This window comes from Acipenser ruthenus, chromosome 3, assembly GCF_902713425.1.
Source record: "Acipenser ruthenus chromosome 3, fAciRut3.2 maternal haplotype, whole genome shotgun sequence".
Lineage (NCBI taxonomy): Eukaryota > Metazoa > Chordata > Actinopteri > Acipenseriformes > Acipenseridae > Acipenser > Acipenser ruthenus.
In genome coordinates, this window is record NC_081191.1 from 77,277,914 (window position 1) to 77,303,294 (window position 25,381).

Sequence of the window (25,381 nt, forward strand, 5' to 3'; positions counted from 1 at the left end):
TAACGAACGAGGTTATACTGAATAATAATACATAGCAACAGCAATTGTACTTCGTCTGCAAAAACTCAGGTAGCTGAGATATTGATTTGAAAATACTCAGTCCCATTTTACTTTAGTTAATTTTGCACTCGCCCATAATTAACGTATAAGCTCCCCGTATAGAAACATGCATTGCTCAGTAGAAATCAGACTTCAGCGGGAATAGAAAGAATCTTACGAACATACATACAGCTAAAACAAAGTACTGCTATAAAGAAAAAAAACCTGCTGATGAAGCTGGAGCTGGTTGTGTAGAAGCTGCAGCTTTCACACTGTATTGACATTCGCTATTTGTATACTGGGTTCAAATGAATACAAAATAATCGAAAGAAACGCTGCATTTTAAAGTTAAACCAGCTACGTTATTATTTGTATCCGGATGTTATTGTTATCTTGGCGTTGTGTGATACCTATCCTGCTTGATCGAAACATTTCCAAGAAAATTAAATTAAAGTCGCCTCAGAAGTTCAGAGTTACAGGGGAGCATGTCGGAGAGGGCTTTGGAAGGACTGCGCATTCCGGGGGCTCAAGGATACGTGAACTCCCAAACCGACGCTGTAGGTGAGTAACCCTGCCTGCAAATTGCAGTGTAGTTGCTTTGAACATGCCAATACAGTGTCTCATGGTGAATTAATAAAACTCCCAAGAAACAAAGTTGGCTTTTGGTGAAAAAAAATAAATAAAAAAACATGTCTATATTGGTGCAAATTACATGGTTAGCAACGTTGAATTTGATCCACTTTGCAGTTACATTTGTGTCGTTACACATGCAATTGGTTATTAAATGTATCATAAACAAAAAATGTATATCAAATATATATTTGTGCACCTAAACACGCACAGCCTTTGCATTTGTCCCTAGTTTTTCCTCGTTTGTTTTCCTCCGGAGTTCCTCCCCCTGCGGCGCTGGGCGGAGTTTCATACCGGACCAGACGCTCCTTTTGTCGGATCGGTTTCGTCCTGACTCCCCGGGATTTACAGACGAAAAAAAAACAAAACAGCATAGGAAAAACATAAAAAAGGACAATATTACGACTAATTTCTAATTAAACAGTTGACCATTTATATACAATCGTAAAAGGTAAGCAATTGTTTGTCTTTTGACTGCTTTTCCAAGCGATTTTTTGTTGTCTTCTCCCCGACTCTTTGTGGCATTCATGGCGGCGTTGCAGTGAGGGGTTTTGGGCGAGGGCAGTTGCAGCCGCCCGCTCTATTTTTTTTCAAACCCAGCCACTCCAATTATTAATGAGTCTGCTATATATATATATATATATATATATATATATATATATATATATATATATATATATATATATATATATAAATTAAATTACATTACATGTGCTCATATTTTTAAAAAATGTTTTATGTATTTTAGGTCGCGCTTGAACTTTTTCAATTAATTTAGCGTTCAAATTACGAAAATAAACATACAATGTACGTGTGAAGTAGTGTGTGTATTTTCTTGGGGAATTCCGTAGCTTATTTCAGCGGAAGCTGTTTGGTGACTCCTGCCGGAACGCAGACGCCATTGTGGGGACAGCATACACATGGCGAGTCGTGTCTCAGCAAAATCGTAATATAGTTTCAATTTTTAAAAAGTGAGTGAATGGACGGTGGGTGGGGGCGATGTTCCTTTGTTTAGCAGACGCCTTTATCGAAGGCGACTTACAGAGACTGGGGGGTGTGAACTATGCATCAGCTGCAGTCACTTCCAGCAAAGTCTCACCCGAAAGACGAAGCACAAGGAGGTTAAGTGACTTGCTCAAGGACACAGTGAGCCGGGATTTGTATCCCAGTTAAACTGCCGCTAATAATGCAAACCGCTGGACTAGTTGCACAGAATCTTCGGGTTTACAGAGAGATGGGAAGTAGCAACACTTACCGCTTCCTTTGAAAGTGCCAGGTCAAAATGTTTACATTAAACTAGGAATATTATTAAATGTTTCGGTCTGTCATTGGAACAAGTATTATTATTATTTAGCCTTTAGTTAATTTAAAAAAAAATGCGTTTTTGCTTTACCTCCTTCTAATCATATTATATTTTGAGTTTTGTAATTGTCCCATTCAAACTACTGTACAATATTTTCGTTTCTTGCAATAACTGATGCATTTCACTAGTTAAGAGGAAACTCGAATATATATATATATATATATATATATATATATATATATATATATATATATATATATATATATATATATTCGTACAATTAATAATACAAGTATAAGTATGTGTGTGTGCGTGTATTAATAGTACAAAAATAGAGATTGCAGGCAATATATCGCCCTCTGCAGGTGCAATTCTAATGGTGGCGCTTCCTCCATGGGCTTTGCCTATCTCAGTTTCTTCCCATTGAAATTGCATGACACGTGGTGCTTGAAAGCGTTCTGTTTGTTATTGGATTAAGCGCAGTAATTTTTTTTAGTACAGGGAGACAGCGCCACCGACTCTGTATTGCACATGTGCGAGAGAGCGGAAGAAACAGACAGTGAGCTAGATGCAATTGCAATTTTGAACTTGACAATTTTAATTATCGCAGTTACACCAATTAGGAAGAAATTATATAGGGAGCCTTAGTAATTAGGGAGGTAGGAGAGGAGCTCCTTATTTTTATTTTTTTAAAAAATAATTATTCAAATTGTCTGCTTTTTTTAACTGAGTTAGAGCGCTGATTTTTAGGTTACTTTTGCAAATACGGGACATTACAGTGGTTGTAAAATGGCAGATGACAACGTTGTCGATCGGCTGTTAAAGGTTCCCAGAACCCTCGAATTCACTGAGAAGGTTCGTATAAAATCTGAAGGTAGGCCTATACCTGAAATAACTCACATCCAACAAGTGGGTACTGGGAACAGCAGAGTGTTTAATTGTCACTGGTATGAGAGAGTCGAGTGGCTGACAGGGAGCAGAGCTACAAACCGCCTGTATTGCTGGCCGTATTTACTGTTATGTTCTGAAAATTATTCCCCGGCATGGGCAAAATACGGCTACTGTGATTTCAAGAATTTAGATCGGTCTGTGAAACGACACTCTAAATCAAATGAGCATGTCAGTGCTGAGGTGAGATTGAAAATGCTGGGACAAACTCGCAACCAACACGTAATAGACGAAGGGGAACGGATGCAAGTTGCAAAACACAATGAAAACGTGAGGAGGAACAGGGCTATTCTTAAACGCCTTATCGATGCAACTACTTTCTTGGGCCGACAGGAGTTAGCTTTCAGAGGGCACAACGAGAGTGAAGAGTCGGCCAACAAGGGAAACTACCGGGAGCTCATAGAGGTAATCGCTCGCTATGATGAATTACTTGCAACTCATTTAGAGCAGTCTACTGTTTTTACTGGAGTGTCGAAGACAATTCAGAATGATTTGATTTCTTCCATCTCGTATTCAGTGCTGGGGGAGATAAAAAAACGAAGTAAAAAATGTCCCTTTTTTGCATGGCAGATTGATGAAACTACTGATATTAGCTGTCATTCTCAGCTCTCTATCATTGTGCGATACGTGGATGAAGCTGGAAGTATGCAAGAGCGGTTTCCTCGGGTTTTTTTGACGTACCTAGTGGACGAGATGCGCAGTCTGTTTTCATTAATTTTGTCAATTCAACAATGGCACAGTTTGATTATGGGGAGAAACTTGTTGCACAGACGTACGATGGCGCTGCTGTGATGGCATCTCAATTAAACGGGCTTCAAGCTAAAGTAAGGGAAGTGGCTCCCAGCGCTGTCTTTGTACATTGCTATGCACATCGTCTCAATCTTGTATTGAGCCAAGGGGTAAAATGCATTACACAGGCTTGGGTATTCTTTGCAACCCTCGGGGGATTCTCATCTTTTTTTTTTTTTTTCGAAATCCACAAAGGGTAGCTTTGTTGGAAGAAACTGGCTGTGCTCATGTGCCAAAAAATACTCCAACTCGCTTGAACTTCACTTAAGGGGTTGCCAGTACAGTCGCAAATAACCACGCCAAACTGCTTGAAGACATGGATGATGATGATGCCATCAGGGCAGCTAGTGGGTTCATTCGAATTCTCGAAGATTTCGAATTTATGTTCCTGCTTTTCACGTTCCACCAGACTTTCTCTGACACGGATGTCGTTTTTGATATCATGCAGCAAAAGGCAATGGATGTTGTATTCTGCAAAAACAGGATCGATAATCTGATTCGTTCTACAGAAGAGAAAAAATCTGAAGCAGCTTTCAACAACATCTAAAGTATGAGAAAGCAGCGAACGTGACATAAGACTCCGCGGATCCACACACGCGAAAGAGACGCGGGCAAGCGGGTGCGCAGTCACACCGAGACATAAAGCACAAGTACAGGGCACTGTATTTTTCTGTTCTGGAAAATCTGATTCTCCAGATTAAGCAGCGATACGCTAACTTGGATAGCCTGCGATTTATTGAGCTGTTGAATGCCGATAAGTTTGCAGCAATGAACAACAATTTTCCGGAAGAAGCAATGGGTTGTTTAACGCGGGGATATGCACGGTTTTTTTAAACGGAACGTCTGAAAACAGAGCTTCAGGTTTTTTTATTCGGACAGAGGGTTACATTGCCAGAGTCGCAAAATGTCTGATTTTCTGCGTTACTTCAAAGGCAATGGCCTAGACATAGCTATGCACCAACTGTACAAGCTGATGTGCTTAATAGCAACCATCGGAGCAACCTCAGCCGGTGAGGAAAGAAGTTTCTCCTGCCTCAAAAGACTGAAGAGTTACACAAGGAACACAATGGGACAAGAACACCTCAAAAACCTGGCAGTTCTGTCAATTGAAAAGGGATTTGTGAAAACCCTGGAAAAGAACCCTTGTTGGTACGATCGGATCATTGACCATTTTTCAACGCAGAAAGAGAGAAGGGGAGACTTTATCTTCAAGGTAATCAACAACTTAACTATTATAAATTTAAAATTGTCATTTTTACTATTAAATTCGTAATAAAGCCAACTTTTGTCTGTGTAAGTCAGTTAGTTTTCAGTGTTGTCAACATTTGTGCTTAATTGTTATGTTTATTGTTATTTATTATTAAATTATTACAATTCTACTGAGATTATAAATTATACAGTTGTATGCTTATTTCTGGGCATTTGTATGTGATCTACATTATAGTTAAAATACATTTACAGAACAAGGAAGCACTAGCTATGGTGTAGCTTATGTAATAATATATCATTTAATTATATTTAATTAACTATAATTCTCCAAAAAAACTATTTAAAACAAACAAGCAAACATGCTGCATGTAGTGTTGTATGGATTCGTTTATGAATATATATCATTTTTTTAATACAGTGGATTATATTACATTATTATTTTGTTTATTACGGTAAATAAAAAGGAGGGATTGAAAAAGACAGAGTAGACCTCTCCCTTTTTCCACCCAGTCTGCCCTGCTGTGTGATGCCCTGTGATCAGAGAAAGGGAGGGAGAATAATACATGCATCTTCAGCTAACCACCCACCTAGGGAGCCTTTTCCACACTAACACCATCAACATGTGAGCTGCTCTGTGACACCCTTATATACACAGGTAGGCTCCTCTGACACACACCAACACACAAGAGTGCCGTACAGTTGGGTTCAGCCACAGCTCAAACTCACTAATTCTCCACTCGCGCTCCTACCTCCCTTGCCACAGACCTCACCAGCCGCCACTGATATATATAATACACAGTAGTAGTCAAACGTTTACATACCCTAATGGAATTTCATAATATTTAGACATTTCTCAAACAAAGAATTATAGGAAAAATCTTTTGTAGTAAATGTTCAAGAGTTCAACTCAATTTACACAAGTCACGGCGTAATCACGTACTCACTGCGCTGTGGTACGCGAACCTGTCTTGCTCTGAAAAGCGATCTCCTCCTTTCATTTGAAAATACTGTATCCCAATTAAATGAAGTGACGTCCCAATTAAACAACGTAAATAGCATTGGGAAGAACCGTCTCACAGAGTTGTGTCCCATTTAAGCAGAAATCCTGATTATCAGTATCCCAATTAGGCAGCGCCGACAGTATTTGGACATTGTTTCACAATAGCAAAAAACAGATCTTAAACAAATTATTATTATTATTATTATTATTTATTTCTTAGCAGACGCCCTTATCCAGGGCGACTTACAATTGTTACAAGATATCACATTATTTTTACATACAATTACCCATTTATACAGTTGGGTTTTTACTGGAGCAATTTAGGTAAAGTACCTTGCTCAAGGGTACAGCAGCAGTGTCCCATACCAGGGATTGAACCCACAACCCTCCGGTCAAGAGTCCAGAGCCCTAACCACTACTCCACACTGCTGCCCGTATATTGTATATATTTTCAACTGCAAGTGTTTTTGTTTTGAGATGCTGTGCAACATGCTGTGGGGAGGTCGTGGTGTCTGCTTCAATGGTACTGACACCTGTGCTGCATTTTGCATGGGAGAAGGTTTGCTTCGAAGTCTTTGACTGGGGACATGTGCAATCAGAAGTGGCAGAAGGTCTTCACCGCGGAGCAGTACTCCATGCAAAAACAATTCCTCTATTTCAGGTGGTAACTGAAAAAGTTTCCCCAAAAAAGGTTTCCTAACAAATACTAAAATGAGAAGAAATGTGGCGTATTTCCTGATGTATGCTGGGATTGCGCGACTGTCCTAATGAACCTGGTTTATTTTGCAGAGCAGCCTGACCTTGACTCGGAGGAGGAGGAGGAGGAGGAGGAGGAGGAGGAGCTGTCAAGATACTTCTCAAGTATGAATGGAAACGGCACTCTCTCCCGGGCTGTACGCATCAAGTGTGAGCCAGGTACGGGAGGCTTCCTATAAAACTACCAAGCGAAACATCCGCTATCTCCGTGCCACGTACGGGCGGGGTGTAAAGATACATTGGTATCACTTTGTAAGGACGTTGCCCAGCTGTAAGATTAGGCTTTATTGTTGTACTATAAGAGATTAAGACGCGATTAAGAAAACACATTAGAAATGTTGAATTAAATGGATCAGTTAAAAGGATACTGTAGTTTCCCGTATGGATTAAAAAATAAATGAATAAAACTTTGATTGTAGTGTTGCGTTATACTCTTGAAAAAGCATCTTTTTCAGTGTGTCAGTTTAATTCCTGAATAATTATTAGCTAAAATGAACAGCTTTTTAACTAGTATTGGATTAATCCTTGTCCTACAAAACCTTAATGCCCAAATTAACAACACTGAAAAAGTTTGCTTGAAAATTTTATGAGCGTACATACTAAAGTGCTTTGTCAGATTCACTGAATGTGGTGAATTTGTTAAACAAGTCTTTCTTTTATCCATTGAAATGGGACATTCCAGTAAACAAGATCCTATGGGAGAGAGATCCTAATAGCGAGGCAGCTGCCTGCCTCCTGCTCACTCTGACCTTACTTCGACTGGAAGGATAGTAGATTGTGATATTATCTATAATTTGTTTTGTCTTAATTATTCATTATATTGAAAAATTATTGATAATTGTTACTTGGCAGTAATCATTTTTCTAACAGTCGCCTAAAGCTAAAAAGCATCCGCAGCAATTCTTAACTCTGATCCTGTTGCTACCCGTTAGTCTATAAACAGATTTAAACTGGGCATTGTTTCTTCACCTCCCCTCGATTTAAATTGAGATAATAGTGATTATTGCCCAAGCCTAAACTTGATGTGTGTGTCTGTGACAGTTATGGAAGAGTGGAGTAAGGAGGACTGTCTGACCCTGCTAGACCGGATCCGCACCCTGCTTCCTGATGTGGATGCCACGAAGTACAAGACCACTGAGTCACACTTCGACTGGGAGAAGGTGTGCTTCGGGCCCTTCACTGGAGACATGTGCAAGCAGAAGTGGCAGAAGGTCTCCACTGAGGTGAGCCAAGGCTGGTAGGGGTATTGTCAAAGCTTTTGATAATTAATATGTCTGAGTAACTACATCTGTGTGTGTTTTTTGGTTCCCTTTCAAGTACGAAATGTATCCATTACCTGGTGGGATATAATTTCTTAAAGCCCGAATTACCTGAGCGCTTGTATCAAAGCTGCTTCTTTAAGAACCCTGTATGCGTCAGACATCGTCTCCGCTCCCAGGAGATAAATACAAGTGGCGCATAAAGTTCTACAGCGACACTGCCAGTGTTAACGACTTTTTCGCCACACTGCTCTGTCGAATTAGCAGGAGCCTTTTTGACCGGAGAATATTCAGAGTGTCTCTATGCCGTTGCTTTGTTTGCTTTGCTGCACTGGCAACGAAAGCTATTAAATTTTTTCTAGTTAGCAGGCAACTGCAGCCCCTGTCTGTTTTACAGTGCATGCTTGCCGTTTGCCAGTGGCTTTGTTAGCTCTTTACCTGGCACCAGCCTGGTACCAGAGAATCGCTCTGCTGGTACCAGACCCAGTACCAGTGACCTAGTCGGTACCACAGCCTGTACCAGTGACCTGGTTGGCACCCAAGCTGGTACCAGAGCAGGTTGGGGTGCCATCTGGAATGGCTTGGGGGGGTACAGGGAGTGTGGGAATCCCAATGGGAGGTTCTCCATGTAAATGTTTTGGAGCTGTGTGCTGTTCATCTGGCCCTGCAGCACTTTTTCCGAGAGATACAAAGGAGACGTGGATCCGTACAGACAACACCACAGTGGTGGCTTGCATCAACCACCAGGGGGGTCTCCAGTCTCTGTCTCATTCGTGTTGCCCGGAAGCTTTTTCTATGGGCTCACGAGCACTTGCTTTCAGTAAAAGTAGTTCACCTGCCAGGGGTGAGGAACTGGGAGGCGGACCTCCTTTCCAGAGGGGGCTCTCTCCACAGTTCAGAATGGTGACTTCACCCAGGGGTTGTGAACCTCACCTGGAAAAGGTTTGGGTGCGCAGAGAAAGATCTCTTTGCGACCCAGGAATCCCCCCATTGTCCCCACTGGTATTCCCTAGTGGAGACCGGTCACCAGCTCGGCATAGGTGCGCTGGTGTCAGTTGCGTGAACTGGACCCCACCACTTGCCCCATGGCAGATATACTGAAATTTTTGCAGGACCTTTTTGATTGAAAGGAAATCTCCCTCCACGCTTCAGGTCTATATGGCATCTAGCTCGGCTTGCCATATTAAAACTGACTCGGTCTCCCCAGGAGCACACTTCCTGGCGGGATCGTTTTTTACCCCCTAGAAAGGACCTTGTCCCTCAGTGGTGACTTAATGTAGTGCTGGATGCATTTACAAAACTGCCATGTGAGCCCCTACATTCAGCAGAGCTGAAATCCCTGACATTAGACAGCTTTCCTGCTTGCTATTACCTCCGCTAAGCGGGTAGGTGAAATGCAAGCATTCTCAACAGCGAAAGCCTGATTTTGGTTTTTGCAAAGGCTAGAACTATGGTTACACTCCGCACTAATCCTGCTTTTCTCCCTAAAAGCATTTCTGCTTTCCATATCAACCAGTCAGTGGAATTGGAGGCCTTCCATCCACCTCTCTCTTCCATCAATACTCTCTGCCCGGTTAGGGCACTGGCATATTATGCTGACTGCACCCAGAGCTGGCAACAATCAGAGCAATTGTTTATTGTCTAAATAGCCCCCACCAGAAAAGGTCACTGGTCACTCTGCATGAGGCCTTGCAAGCTCTTGGGTGTTATTCCAGGGCGCATCTGTCACAGACATTTGCAATGCTGCAGTATGGACCACGCCTCATACTTTTACCAGGTTCTACTGACTGAATGTCGTAGATCAGCAGAACCCTGGTTTTGGGACCAGTGTTAAGAGTGGCCACTCATTCTGCTCTTTTAACGTATATTATTTTTATTATTGTTCCACTTTAAGTCCTTGGATAGTTAGCCACACACCTCTTGGACTTGTGGTGGTAAGTGCATGAGGGTCCTCCCTCACTGTACTGTGGACTATATACCATGGGATGGGTCCTCATCAGTCCTCGGACAGAATGCTAAAGGCAGTTATCTTCTTTTTTTTTTAGAACATCTGGTACTGCTGGTGCTGCAAGTCCTTCACATGAGACAGCTCGAACAAATATTTTTGACATGTATTCGGATACAAAAATCAAATGTTCGTATTCGCTACAAATGACAAAAATACCTTGCACTTATTTACCGTCTCAACAGAAGTTGTGCAACAGTTTGAAAAGTGGCAAATAAAAAATAGCTCAGTGTTATATATGAGATTAATATATAAAAAAAAAACCCCACAGGATCAACACAGCAGCTCCAGCCTCTATTTAAAAGTTTTAGACATCAAAAAGTAAACAAACCAGATTATGTGTGTCGGATATGTGAGTGCTGACTATATATTACTTTACTTTTATTTTTTTTAAAAGTGTACAACACTTTACAGCTGTTTTTTCTCATCTAACATCTTGTCTCATGATGGCTATCTGGAACACTGCTGCAGCAGGGGGATCCTGGTTTCATACTCTGATGGCTTATTTTTTTCTTTTTTTGGGGGAAGGCAACATTCTTTCCCTGCACTGAAAAATCACTGAAAAATAAATACATAAATTAATACATGAACACATTGCCATGAGATTTACAGTCTGTTTTTTATTTTAAAATAATAAAATATTGTACAGATAATCTCATATATAAGAATTTCATTTCTATCATTATAAACATATTTGTCAATCTTCATGTTTTCATAGTTTCACAAATCGATGGATTGTACATGTCCAATAAATAACTATTATCACTTCTGTTCAAATCTAGTAAAAATAAATAAATAAAAGTTTTTTTTAATAGTGTTTTAAATAAAAAAATATATATAAGTATGGTAAATGGCAAACTAGGTTAGTAACACTAAAATCAAAAGAAAAAAAATCATTACTTTTTTTGCCAGGGAAAGTTTGTCTTGAAATGCTTCTGAACAGTAAACTTCCCCTTTTTTTTGTATAACATTACTAGATTGTTGCATTTAAATGTCAGTTTCATGTACAAAGAAAGCAGTATAACTTAAAAAAAAAAGTAAATACATTAAGTTTAAAAGATTAATCTGTGTGTTGCCAGAGGCTCTCTTGGCAGCCATTTCTGGGTTTCTTTGTAACCAACAGAAGATCAGCTTGTTCCACAGCTAGCCAATCAGAAGTGATAGGGGTGGGACGTAAACACTTTTTAAAATGTTTGTCTGTAGGTACTAGACTTCCGTAGATCAGTTTTCAGAAACTGGTGTGGTTCTCTTGAAATGTACCCAGAGTGTTTTTCTAGCAATAGAACGAACATAGGAAAAATAAATTAATAAAAACTATTTGTCCAACAAGCAAAGTATAACGGCAAAACTTGTTGTCCCTCACACAAATCTTGTTGTCCTAGGCGTTGGGCGATATGAATTGCACACCTCTGCTTTAATATTTGGATATTCACATATTGCTGACCATATTGTTGGTTTTCCTTTGCGTTTGCTCTCTGTATTTATGCACAGTGTATTGTTAATATGTTTTTCCCTCATCCATAATAAATTATTTCCATTTTGGTAAATGCAGTGGTATTAAGTTATTCTACTATTCTTTTTTTGCGATCAATCAGTCCTTCTGTCATATAAGTCTGATTTATATTTGCCTGTTTAACGGTAGACAAGTTTCGATTTGAGACTTTAGTGGCTTTTACACTGAATTTGCCAGGTGAATTCATTGGCGTTGCTTGCAAGTAGTGATGGCGTGTGCTGGGAATGAGTGGAGATTAGAAGCAAAGCACAGAATGTTTAATCACGGAGACTTTCTGATATGAATTAAGAAGCTCTAAAAGTATGATTATAACTTTTACATGATTATTCTTTTGTGTTTTCAGTAAATGCAAAATTACTAAGGTGACCAATGTTCTATTGTTTTCAGTGCAAATAAATTATATTCCAGCGATTGAAGGAGCTCAGCAAAATCTAATTATGTATGACATTATTTATTCCTTATAAAACTTAATTTTGGGGGGGTGGGGGGGGGTGTTTACACTACAACCGAACTCTCTTCCAATTTCTTATTTTGATTTTTATTGTGCACGGTTTCCTAGTAACTGAAGACTGTATTCTGAGAGATGTAGTTGTTGGTGGAAGTTTTAGGGGAAGCAGGACTGGAAAAAGTAGAATTTCTTGTGTAATAGAAAATAAAAAAGGGCTTGTCGTTAATATGTCCGTGTCACGAAGCCCGAATGTCAGAGTCCCGGACTCGAGTCCTACAAGTTTGCCGTGTCTGTAGATTTGTTACTCTGTGTACCAAGGCACCAAATATTATTCAGTTTCCGTAAGGTTCATCTTCCATACTGTAGTTATTAAAGTATATTATAGTGTTGTGCAATTGTGAAAAAAAAAAAATTGGACAGAAATGTTGTTGTAACTAATTATAATGGTAAGTTTTGAAACCATCAAAGAACATAAATAAGCAAGTATATTCATTGCTTGTCTGTCTGTCTCCCCAGGTGAGGAAGTACCGAACCATGACAGAACTCCTTATCGACGCCATTGAGTATGTGAAGAACCCCTATAAGGGCAAGAAACTCAAGGTACTGTATCCATAGCTTTAGAAACTGTAGGAAGCTCAAGGTACTTTATCCATAGCTTTAAAAACTGAAGGAAGCTTGAGTAGACAGTTTAGCTGTTTCCTTCACCAGCATTATGAATGCTTAAAAGTAGGAATACAATTTAATGATTTATCCATAGAGTTCAAAGACCACAGTTGTTTATTTTGTGTCACTAGGAATTTGTTTGGGATTTAAAGTGTTGGGTTTTCCAAGGAATTGCATGTACATGTTGCTTCTCAGTGTAGACAAACAAAAAGATTTGGGGTTGTGAACTGTTTAGAGAGAACCTGGCTGTACAAACATTTAATATAGCAAAAAAAACCAAACATGAACAGTCAAAAGTTGTTGTGGCGTTCGCCAAGGTTGACCTTTATGTCTTGAATAAATTGATGTCTGTTGACATGCGTTTTGCACTGGCTGGCCCTCCCCCCTCCTTAAAAGCAGGTACCCCCACTTAGACTTCAGATTTGATGATTAGTCAAATCCACTGCACATGGGCTCAGTATCCACTGCAGGACAGCAACTGGAGTCACCACAAGCGACCAAACTGAGAAACGGATTGCATGTCTGGCTTGAAGCCAAGAAGACCAGCGGTATCGTGTTCCTGTTCAGTTACTGAGTTTATTAAACCCATGTCTGCTGTTGGTTTTTGTTCAGACCCATCCAGACTTCCCCAAGAAGCCTCTGACGCCGTACTTCCGGTTTTTCATGGAGAAACGAGCCAAGTATGCAAAGATCCACCCAGAGATGAGCAACCTGGACCTCACCAAGATCCTGTCCAAGAAATACAAGGAGCTGCCTGAGAAGAAGAAGGTGAGTGCAGCAGCGACAGAGTTAGACCTGAAGGCAGGCTGCATGCAGGGGGATTTCACCCGGAGACGGTGTCAAGAAATTCATTTTATTAACCAAGGAAATCCCTTCATTTAATTTTGTATAGCTAATAGCCATTATAAATCTTGGATACTTTCTTAAACGAGAATGAGAAGTATTAAATGGAAGTCACTTAAAATGTAGATGGAACCTGACCACACAATTTCATATGTATGTATGTACCTTTTAAATCAGACCCCTTACTAAAATTTAGGCCAGTGATCCTCAACAGTTTTCAACTACATTTGAACCCTTTGCGGTCCATTACTTCAGCGCGTCTCAGGCGCGTCAGGTCCAATTTATTTTCACATGCGCAGTTTATTTTAGACGCGCTGTTTAAAAGTATTTTTTTTCAGTAAAACAGGTTTAAAAGGCACTGCATATCAACAGAACACTCAGTACTGCATCTCCAGCCCTGCCCCACCCCTCGTTCGCTGTTTCTTTCACATACCTCTTGATAGTACTGCATACCAATAAATCCTCTCCTGATCACTCGTTTTATCACCAAACTCCTCAATAATGTGATCCAAGTCATTATTTTATTACTATAACATCTCAAAAAGCTCTGCAAATGTCTGTGATATTCTTTGAGCGCTGGATGAGGAAGCAGCTATCTTGTTTGTTTATGTCCGTGTTATCTATGTGATGCCGGGGCTATCTGTATTCATGACATACGCCCCTTTTTTTTCCGGCTTCTCTCGGCTCCTATCGATCTCACTCAGCCATTCAATGGTTTTCTCGGCTTTTTCCAGAGAAAAAACGACTAGAGACCAGTTTTTTGCGTCTTTTTGATGATGTCAGAAAGGGAAAATTGCAATGTCGGACCAGGTCCGACATAGGACCGCAAAGGGTTAACCCTTTGCAGTCCATTTATTAATTGCGTGTCAGGCACGCCAGGTCTAATTAATTTTCACACGCGCAGTTAATTTTAGACGCGCTGTTTAAAAGTATTTTTTTTCACAGTCAAACGGGTTTAAATGGCCCTGCATATCAGCAAAGCATTCACTAGGCATCTCCAGCCCCGCCCCACCCTTTCGTTTGCTATAGCGTTCACCTATGTAAGAAATAAATAATAATAATAATAATAATAGTCGATCATCTCCGGATCACTCGTTTTATCACCAAACTCCTCAATAATGCGATCCAAGTCATTATTTTATAACTATAACATCTGAAAAAAGCTCCTCAAATGTCCATGATAGTCTCTGTGCGCTGACGCACTCAGCCAGCTTGTTTACTATGACTGCCCCGTTATCTGATACCTGATACCATGTATGACTATTCATGAGATACGTTTTTTTTTTTGTTTTTTTTTTGTTTTTGTTTTTCGACTTGTCTCGGCTCCTGTCGCTCCCACTCGGCAATTGAATGGTTTTCTCGGCTTTTTCCGGAGAAAAAACGACTAAACACCCGTTTATTGCGTTGCTATAATGATGTCGGACCCAGTCCGACAAAGGACCTGAGAGGAATAATTGCAATGTCGGACACAGTAAGACAATGGACCGCAAAGGGTTAAATATGCATTGTCTTCACATATACAACACTTGCAGACAAAAAGAAAGAGGCACAACTGGAAGCGGAAAATCAGTGATTTTGACACTTGGTCACTGTGTTTGTTCTCTCCTCGCAGTTGAAATACATTCAGGATTTTCAGAGGGAGAAGGAGTCGTTTGAAAAGAACATGGCCAGGTTCAAGTAAGACAAACCATTTTTTTTTGTTTTACGGACTTCCCCAGTCCTGTAAAACACTTTCATGGTGCAGTTGTTTTTGTGTTTTTTCTAATTTTGTTTCCTTTCAGGGAGAATTACCCTGATCTGATTGAGGAGAGGAAGAAATCTGATGTCCCGGAGAAGCCCAAGACCCCACAGCAGCTCTGGTACAACCATGAGAAGAAGACATACCTGAAGCTGCACCCTGATGTAAGGGCAGCAGCCTCCAGAGCAGCTTTTCTGAAATGAAACCAGCACCACTCTGGTCAGGAGTCAGGAGCACTCGTTATTGTGTACTAGCTCTTCTAACTATTTTAGTGTACAGAACTTGGTTGAATGGTGCATTGTAAATCTGAGATGCTTGTTGTTTCCCTCCTCAGGTAAGCCCGAAGGAGCTGAAGGATGCTCTGAGGCGGCAGTGGTCTCAACTCTCCGATAAGAAACGTCTCAAGTGGATCAGCAAGGCGCTGGAGCTGCAGAAGGACTTTGAGGTCAGTGCCTGGGGAGATGTGGAGGGGCGTGGGGGATCATCCTTGAGCTTGCAGGGTCTGCCAGTGCCGGGCTCTTTAGGCTGATTCAAAATAACTTTATTTGTGCATTCAAATTGTGTCCCAAATGCATTCCAGAGAAGCTACTTTGAGTCAGCTGTACTCCGTTATTTTAGTATGACTGCTTATTTGGTTTGGGCTTTTTAGTTTGGTTATTGTTTTGTACTACTAATGGACAAATTGTTTTGTTATTAAAATACTTTGTAATGAAAAAGGAGAATCAAAGATCATGATCATATACAATAAGAAACCTATACAGTGCTTTGTGATACTTTTGTATAAAAAGCGCTATATAAATGCAATAAATTATATATATATATATATATATATATATAAAATAATAAAATAAATAAATAAATTTTAGGGGTGCAACAATTAATCGATGCGTCGATTTTATTGATAATCTGTCCTTAAATTTCCCGAGCTTCGATTACATATTGGTGAATGCGATGCATCAATTTATAACCCTGCATTTAAAACCTTTAGTGTGTGAGTGCGCTTCTTTTAGTGCTAGTGCGGTAGATTAGCGTGTTGCTAGGATACACACTTCAGGCTCTACATTCGCATTGGAGATACTAAATCAGAAGTAGGCATATTGTAGTGACATTTACTTGATTTAAGGCAAGTTTTAAATTTAAATCTACAGATTTAGCTTGTTTCAAAGCATGTTGTGTTTGGATTATATGGCAATATTATATAAAAAGAAGCTGAATGTAGTACGATAGTTAAGTTAGTCAGGATTTGTGAGAGAAATGCAAATGTTTTGCTTTGCTTTTGGACATAAAATGTTAACAGTAATGAACAACGATAGTTCAGATAGAAATGAATTCTGTTAATGTAGTATTTTTTATTATTATTACAATGTTAACACTAGAACCGCCGCGGTTATACTCCTAACTAAAACCGCAGCAGGCAGTCATTGGGACAGTTACATTTTAAACATCAGTATTAAAATGAAAGACAAGCTATCGGATACAACTCAAAAATTTTATCCAAGCACGTCATGTCAAACATCTGCACAGCCGAAACACTATTTAAATTAACAATTAAACATAAGGGTTTATTTTCTAATTTACCACGATAAAGCAGTACGTTAAAAAAAATATATAATAAAAGAAACTAGTGTGTAAACGGGTATATGTACACACAAAATACACACACACATATATATATATATATATATATATATATATATATATATATATATATATATATACCTGTAAGATGACGACATCTGATGTTTTTACTGTGCATTTCTTGTACAAAACAAAGGAATTGGTGGCTGCCAGGTCCAGTAGAGCTAACAGGTTTGTATATTTAAAAAAATAAATAGAATATTGTAGGTTATATTCAAAATAAAAACGTGTATTGTAAAGGGCAGTCAAAGTGATGGCTTTGGCGGTTCTAGGTAGAAGGGATTATTATAACTTTTTTTATTTTTGCGGTCCTGCCTCAAATGCCATCAGGGTATTTAATACATGTGTTTAGAAGAAGTCAAGAACGGACAACCGTGTATCTTTCACACACTCAGAGTAATTTACATTTTAAAAGTGAAAAATGTCAAAATGACTGCCTTTGCAATACATGTTGTTTTTATTTTGAATATAACCTACAATATTCTGTTTATTTATTTTAATATACAAGCCTATTATCTCCTACTGGATCTGGCAGCCACCAATTCCTTCGTTTTGTATTCCAATTGTGTTGTTATTAATCCCGGTTCACCGCTGCAACCCCCCGGCGACTCAGGGAAACAGAGGCTGAAACACGCATCCTCTGAAACGTGTTCCTGCCAAGCCATAAGCTTTTGCACTGAGGATCCACAGCGAAGCCATCGGACCTATAGTGCCGGACGACAACACAGATCTGAATGGCTCCACTGCAGACCCGCAGGCGCCCTATCAGTCAGAGGGTCGCTGGTGCGCGGTGAACCGTGGATTGCCCTGCTGACCTAAGCCCTCTCTTTACTGGATGCGCCACTTGGGAGCCCCAGTTTTTCATTTTTTGAAGTCATGTTTTATAGTGGTAAGTTAGAAAATAAACCCTTTTATGTTTTATTGTTCATTTAAATAGTGTTTTGGTTGTGCAGATGTTTGGTATGACGTGCTTGAATAAAACTTTTGAGTTGTATCCGGTAGTTTGTCTTTCATTTTAATATTTGTTTAAAATGTAACCGTCATAATGACTGCCTGCGACAGTTTTAGGTAGGAGTACCGCGGCGGTTCTAGTGTTAAAGGGACATCATGTATATTCTTTCCAGTCCTTTTGTATTTCTTTTTTAATAAGTGTTCTAATTTGAATGCAAGTTGTGCCTTTTTGTTTAACTATTATGCACAACAGTGTTTTTAGTTATTGGTCTTCTGTTTAAAAAAAAAAAAAAAAAAAAAAACTGTTCATTATTTTGAAAAATAAAACGTCAATGCGTTAATTATCATTGATAAATGCCTTGTGATTTAAGGTTATGTGCAGATGGAACATCTGCCTATGGACAAATGGACAGTATGCAGGTGCTCTGTCTCATGTGTGCTTGTGTTGTTGTTCCAGACGACTATGAGGGAGTACCACGAGGCTCACCCAGAGACCAACCAGGACGAGCACGTCAAGTCTGTCCTAACCAAGGCAGAGCGGCAGCTCAAAGACAAGTTCGACGGCCGGCCAACGAAGCCTCCTCCGTACGACACTCTCACCTTCCTGTCTATTATTAACAGGGGCTCGGTGCTCGTTGCATTGCCCTCAAGAGGTGGACTCAGTGGGTCTTTAACGTAGCTGTGCCAGTGCACTGCTTCTACTAAATTTACATACTTCATTAGCTGTTAAATGACCATACATGTTTACATTTGTCCAGAATAAAACTTAAAGAAAATTCTTATTCATCCTAAATACTGACACCAATTCAGTGTCTATTAAATTCAGTCTGCGCTTCTTGAATTAAGAGTGGGATACCTTCAGGAACGCTCGTTGCACTCGCTGCAACTTGTCCTGAAATCTACAAGCTCCGTAGTAAAGTGATTGACTGGCTGGCTTTTTGAATGTGCGCAGTGTGAAAGGTTGTTTGGTAGTTCTTTCCTTTCCTCCCTCCATCTTAGGAATGGTTACTCCTTGTACTGCGCTGAGCTCATGATCACCATGAAAGATGTACCCAGCACAGAGCGCATGGTGCTCTGCAGTAAGCAGTGGAAGATCATGACTCAGAAAGAGAAGGACATGTTCCAGAAGCGATGTGAGCAGGTGAGGAAAACCTATAAACGGCTGCAAATTAAAGCATGTATGCCTAGGAAATATTCCAATTAAGAAACTAATAATTAGTGTGTGATCAGTAATGCAAAGAATGTACTAGTAGTGTTGAGTGCAGTCATTTTACGGTATATAAAATCTGTTTGGTGATTTTAGCAATTTTCAATTTGGCTTGCACTTCATATTAGTGATTATTTAAGCTCACTGTAGTCTCCCTCAGCATTAATGTTATGGAACACTCTTTGGTCCATAGAAGCCGGGCACCTCCGTCACATGTCGGACGTACCGTGGAGTCTGTCTAGGCACTAGGAATCTGATGACAATATCTTTGTTTTCATTTTAGAAAAAGAAGCAGTATGAAATGGACCTGCAGAGATTCCTGGAGGTATGTGCATGGCTGTGTTTACTGTTTGGATCTGTCTTGATTGCATGTAAACAGCATGTGTGTGAGAGTTTGACTGTTTGAGGAGGAAGGTCCTGCTGGTTATGCTGTCAGGTCTGTGTGTGTCTCCGAATTTCCTGTTCCTAGTGGGGTTCTTGCTAGTAACTGCCCTTTCCCTGTCCTGTGCTCAGAGCCTGCCAGAGGAGGAGAGGGACCGGGTGCTGATGGAGGAAAAGCTGGGGAGCTCCAGAATGGCACTGGGAAACTCGGCCAGCCCCCTGCAAGCCAAATCCACACCCGCCAAGGTTAGGGCTCCTTGGTATATATTGTAAATCAAACAATTACGTTTTGCAGTGTTTATCTCATAAACCTCATGAATTCCCTGCACTAGCATCAGGAATCCTATCCCACAGGGATTTTGTTTGTTTTTTTCGGGGGGGGGGGGGGTTTGGGCATGGTGTGGACATTCATTAACACAAGTACTTTATGAGCTCTTACCTTCCTCCGCTTGTCTGATTCAGATGAAGCTGAGCGATGTGGACCAGACACGTGCAGACCAGGAGCAGAGGGTGCAGAGCCTCCTGAAGGAGAAGCGTGACCGAAAGAAGGTGGTGCGCCTGCCAGAGACCCCCAAGACCGCCAATGAGATTTGGCAGCAGAGTGTCATTGGGGACTACCTGGCCAAGTACCGGGTGAGAAGCCAGGCCATGGGTCCCTGAATTGTATTCAGATCTCCTCCCAGGAAGGAGAATCAGGGAGGAAGGTGGTCTTGAGGCTGGGTGGGTGTTGATGAGCTGTTGTTTCCCTTCCCCAGAACAATCGGAAGAAGGCTCAGTCCGCCATGGAGTCAGCCTGGAAAGCCATGGAGAAGAAGGAGAAAATTCCATGGATTAAAAAGGCAGCTGAGGACCAGATGAGATATGAGGTAAATAGCAGAGTTCTGAAAAATATAGCGTTGCACATCCTCATGTGCTGCTACAACTGTTTAAATTATGTACCTGTAATTTCTTTTCATGGTTAACATCCTGAAAACTTTTTTACACGTATAACTTTAAACTGTTAACAATAAATGTTACAGGTGCATTATTTAAACAGGGATGTAATACGCTATATTTTTCGGAACCCTGCTACTTGCTCTTTAGAGCCAAACCTTAAGTCTGTTTTTTTGTTTCTTTTGTCACGGAAATGCAAAATACATGCTTTTTGGAAGTACAACTTAGTAGTCAGGAGTAGTTTCATGCTAGCTTTTACCCTTAATTTATTTTATTCCTCCTGAAAATTTGCCTTTGTGTTTTACATCAAAATAGGGCCCTATGCAAATAAAATAAAACAGACCCCTTGAAATGTCAAGAGGGGTGGGGGGTGTCAGAGCCGACTCGTGTTTGAAGGACAGTAGGTTTTTGTCTCACTGTTTGGTTTGGTTTCTGTTGCAGAGAGAGCTGATAGAGATGAGGACCCCCCTGTCAGCCCAAACCCAGAGGAAACCCAAATTTGACGGGGAGCCGAAGAAACCCCCCGTGTGAGTAAACAGGAAACCCAGACACGGACAATCCCATTTTTATTTTATTTATTTATTTATTTATTTTTTATCATCTGGTAAAACTAAAAAAGTAGGTTAGGAAGCCAGCCATTGTAACACTGATCAAGGCATTTCTAGTTTACTTGATTTACAAACACAATCACCTTTTTGCAAAATACACCTCCATAACTCATCTGTAATTAACACAATCATAAATACAATGATAAAGAAACATCAGTCTTGAGATTTTAAAGGTTTTTATGGAAGTTTTTTTTTTTTTTGTCCATGTACCTCTGCCAAATTAAGTACAAAATGTAAAAAAAGGAAAAATGAACTAAGTTTAGGAAGAGGGCTTTTAAAAAGAGCAGATAGAATACGCCCCAATAATTAATGCGTGGAATCTACCAATAACGTCAAATCCCATGTCTAATTGAATATCTTTATACATTATACATGACTGTACTTTAATACTGTCTGTGGACTTTTATATACAATTTCACATAAATGCTAAAGTAAAATAAGAATATTACTATAAAGTTATTTTTTTTGTGGTTATTTGCCTTTGTCACAGAATTGAAGTGCTTCCCTCTCTCTCTCTCTCTCTCTCTCTCTCTCTCTCTCTCTCTCTCTCTCTCAGGAGCGGCTATCAGATGTTCTCCCAGGAGCTGCTGACTAACGGGGAGCTGAACCACTTCAGCCTAAAGGAGCGCATGGTGGAGATAGGCAAGCGCTGGCACAAGCTCAGCCAGAGCCAGAAGAACAAGTATAAGAAGCTGGTGGAAGAGCAGCAGACGGAGTACAAGGCTGAGCTCGAGGCCTGGGTCAAGGTAGGGCTGGCTCCTGCCCTTCAAGGAGTGCACAAACCGTGTCTCTTGTGAAATGTATTCTCAATATAGTGTTTTTTGGGTGGTGCATTGAGTGGCGCACTATCCTCATTTCTGTTTTCATTCTTGACCTGTTATAGAGCTTGAACATCTAATTCAAAGCAAAAATGTTCATAAACAATGGGGTCAATAGGATCTAAGTATTGCTGCTTAAAATGTAATGTATGTATTCATGTATATTACAATTAATGTGTAATGTAGCTATATAATATGTATCTAACAAATAAATCCACTTATCTATGTACTCTGCATTTGTACATTAACTACATATTTGTATGGAAAGAATCAGTTCTAAAAAACATTAGAAATGAAATATGGCTACTTTTAAACTCAATATTAATAGCCCCACTTCTTATAATTACTTCAGACAATAAAAATCCAGTGAAATGAATTTTTGCCAAATTTGTTTTTAAATTAAGAGGATGGTTTTGAGATCTTGTCATATCAGTTAACAGTTTATTCTTGCTTTTTCACTTTGACTGGCCTTGTTTTTTTCTTTCAGTCTCTCTCACCTCAAGAACGGGCTAATTACAAGGAATTCTCTGCAGTGGTAAGTAAAAAAAAAATAAAATAAAATAAAAATCCTCCTATTCAAAGTTAGGTTTGTAGTTTAACCCTCTGGGTACACTGCACTGTACTGTACCCTACAGGACTACACACGTCCCTCGCAAATGAGCGTGCTTGTGATAGAGCAGCAAATTACTTAATTGTACACCAAAAATAAATTATTGTAAGACATTGGAGTTTTTTTTGTTCTGTCTTTTTTTTATTAATTTAATTTTTTGGACTGAATATAGAAATATTCATTAGCAAAGAAGCGCTTGTTATACCAGTGTTATCTTCAAAACATCCATTTTCAGAATCAACCATGCAAATAAACACTTAAATGCTACATACAAATCCCAAGCAAAAAACACAAATGGTCTGCAGACAACATATCAGAAATATACACCATTTTGCAAGCAACGCATCTACCTACAAACTGGCCGGAACCGCAGGTAAACGTACTTGCCCTCAAAAGCCATTTCTTTTTTTTATTTAATAAAAGTTGTTAAGTGTTTTTACCAACACAAACATAAGGCATTGGCTTCATTGTCACAATATTATATACATTTTAGTACGACAGGAATAAATATTATTCCTAAGTGCAAAAATGAACTTGCCAAATATGTTATCTTACAATTAAAAAAATCAAGCAAGAAAATGTATGTTGAATAACTATTACTACAAATCTTGATTTTGTTTTCTCACTTTCTTTTTTTCTTTATAAAAAATGAATCTGCATTATTAAAATAGGCATTTCTGCAAGCAACGCCATCAACAGACCCGAGCCACAACGCACTTCCATCCATAGACTAGCATTTATTTACCTAAAAAAAATAAATAAAAATTACTACCACAATCTTTACCTGCATTATGCATCATGAAAACCAAACAAACGGCATAAACCGTATATAATATAGCAGGGCATAAACATCTACAGCTATTTAACATGGCAGCCACGAGCCATAGTTGAGTGTGCTGTTTGGGCTTTGAAAATGCAAAGTGATCAAGCAAGCATAAACATCATTTGAAGTGGTTGTAGCTAACAAAATAATTTTATAAATCTCACCTGTCCTGCACTTTCATTCACTATGTAGGGCTCAGGGTGCAGTTTTGGAACATGTTATAGCAATTGTATTTTCATTTTAAAACGTGACATCCTGGTACTACACTAGGTTAAAAAAAAAAAAAAAAAAGTGGTTTTCAGTTTGCTTACCTTGCTTCCAGGAAGTTACTGTTTTACTTCCTTGGTCATTTCACCACAGCAGTGTCTTTGGGGTCAAAGCATCTTCCTGGCTAGGGGAAGCAGCTGTAGTGTAACCTAGTTTTAACCTAGTGTAGTACCAGATATCATGTTTTAAAATGAAGATGCATGCTTGCTATATGTTTCTTTTAAAACTGTACATCTGAGCCTTCTACAATGAATGGGTGTGCATAGCAGTGAAAATGTATGGAACTATTTTGTTTGCTACAATCACACTAATGAGGGGGAGGGAAATAGCATCCACACCCTATAGACCCTATAACTATTTCATATACTGTATTTGACCACTGGTTACCTGGGTTGGGAGAAATGTTGGTGCCTTTTTAGAATTTGTCCAGGTACGAGGGAATGTGACCTAGCCCGTGATATAAAAAGGAATGTATTCCTTTCTCTCTCTGTTTTGACCCCATGAAAATACTGCCGTCTCCAGTCAATCCTCTCTCTCTCTCTCTCTCACAGAAGCGACGGAACTCCTCCAAGGCAGGTGGGCCAGCTGCCAAAGTGCGGGTGACAGAGAAGGGCAAGGCAACAGGTGTCCGTGCCAGAGCTCCAGGACTGGGGGCTGGGGAGGGCAAGAAAGCGGTGGCATACAGGGCACAGGTAAAAGCCACTCACATTGTCGGTCAGGGAGGGGTCTGAGGTTTGCTTGAGTGTTGCTAGCTTATCAACGCAGTTGGAAAGCTAACTGATTGGAGTGTGGTGTTTTTTGTTGCCAGGATACATCGGACTCTTCAGAAGAAGAGAAATCCGACTCTTCTAATTCAGAGGAGGACTCATCCGGCAGCTCGGACAGTGATGAGGATGAAGACGAGGTATGTAGAAACTGCCCGTAGCATTTCATTTGTTTAAGAAATGTGCAAACCTAAAGGACAAACACATTGGATAGCATGCCGTAGTTAGAAATTACCAACCTGGTTTCACATGTTAGTCCAAGACTAGTCCTTAGAAACATACTGTAAACAGGCAAGTTCCTAAGATATGAACAATCCTCTTTTATGTTTTCAGTGGAACTTTTCAATTGGGGGGGGGGGGGGGGGGATTCTGTTTTCATTTTTGAATGTTGGAATAACACTATAGAGATGTTGGCAAGCTTTCTAATGTTGTACTTTCATAGATTTTAAGAACTACACCAAACAACCATTTCAAATTTAAGAACTACACCATAACGACCCATAGCTAATTCAATTCAGATTGTTCTGTTCCTACTCAAACACCTTCCTGTGATTCCGGTGATTGTTATTGAAGTATTTGTCTTGTTCTCTCCAGAATGAGGAGGAGGAGGGTGATGACGACGATGACAATGAGGATGAAGAAGATGACCAATCGGAAGCCAGTAGTAGCTCATCTTCAGAGGACAGCTCGGATTCGGATTAACCCCTGGTGTTCCGAGGGGGTCGGGGGACTGTGCAGGACACATTGGACCCCCACCCCCTACTCTTGGACTCTGAAAATGTTTGGCCGCGGGCCGGCATGCCCTCAAGGCCTGGATTTTGAAGACTTGTTTTCTTCCATTTCTGTTTTAAGTACATGTGTTTGTGTGTATTTTGTTCACTTTGTAGATGTGCTTTATGGAAACTTAGACTCCCATAGCTTGGGGGGAAAAGAGAAAAAAATAAAGAAATAAATACAAACCAGCCATTGACCAGTTCTACTTACTATATCTATCTATCTATCATTTTTTCTGTAAGCCATAAATATTTGCAGCCAAAATATTTGGCGAATCACACCCTTAACCTATTTTGCTCCAGAAAAGTTGCATACCTGTTGCAATATACGAAGTATGTATTGTTAGTGGAATTTGATGCCAAAAATGTTTGCCGTTGGAACTCATCTGCTGTTCCCTGAATGGCGAACCGCAGGTACTTACTGTGCCGTGGTTTTATGGGGATGTGGAAATAGGTTACATGTCT

General features: G+C 39.9%; 1 protein-coding gene across 3 annotated transcripts; it reads left to right on the top strand.

Annotated features, from left to right (window-relative positions):
* The first annotated feature begins 387 nt into the window (after positions 1-387).
* Positions 388-25,113, top strand: LOC117395021 (nucleolar transcription factor 1-A-like). 3 transcript variants are annotated; one of them, XM_033993855.3, is made up of 20 exons: positions 388-600; positions 6,708-6,833; positions 7,716-7,897; positions 12,416-12,499; positions 13,175-13,330; positions 15,018-15,082; positions 15,187-15,307; positions 15,478-15,588; positions 18,190-18,317; positions 18,732-18,873; positions 19,223-19,264; positions 19,453-19,566; positions 19,783-19,953; positions 20,076-20,186; positions 20,695-20,780; positions 21,418-21,607; positions 22,167-22,214; positions 23,931-24,071; positions 24,188-24,283; positions 24,738-25,113. In XM_033993855.3, the coding sequence occupies exons 1-20, from the start codon at positions 525-527 to the stop codon at positions 24,843-24,845; spliced, it is 2,298 nt and encodes a 765-aa protein (XP_033849746.2). In that variant the 5' UTR covers positions 388-524; the 3' UTR covers positions 24,846-25,113. The 3 variants fall into 3 exon arrangements, with proteins under 3 accessions (XP_033849746.2, XP_058873194.1, XP_058873197.1); XM_059017211.1 differs by lacking the exon at positions 388-600 and adding an exon at positions 910-1,120; XM_059017214.1 differs by lacking the exon at positions 388-600 and adding an exon at positions 910-1,120 and having other exon boundaries at positions 6,713-6,833.
* Positions 25,114-25,381: the final 268 nt, after the last annotated feature.

Bases quoted from the DNA above. Each gene is read 5' to 3' on its own strand.
- LOC117395021 (XM_033993855.3), top strand. From the start codon at position 525: ATGTCGGAGAGGGCTTTGGAAGGACTGCGCATTCCGGGGGCTCAAGGA. The intron at 12,500-13,174 runs GTACTGTATCCA...GTTTTTGTTCAG, and splicing joins ATAAGGGCAAGAAACTCAAG to ACCCATCCAGACTTCCCCAA. The intron at 22,215-23,930 runs GTAAGTAAAAAA...TCTCTCTCACAG, and splicing joins ACAAGGAATTCTCTGCAGTG to AAGCGACGGAACTCCTCCAA.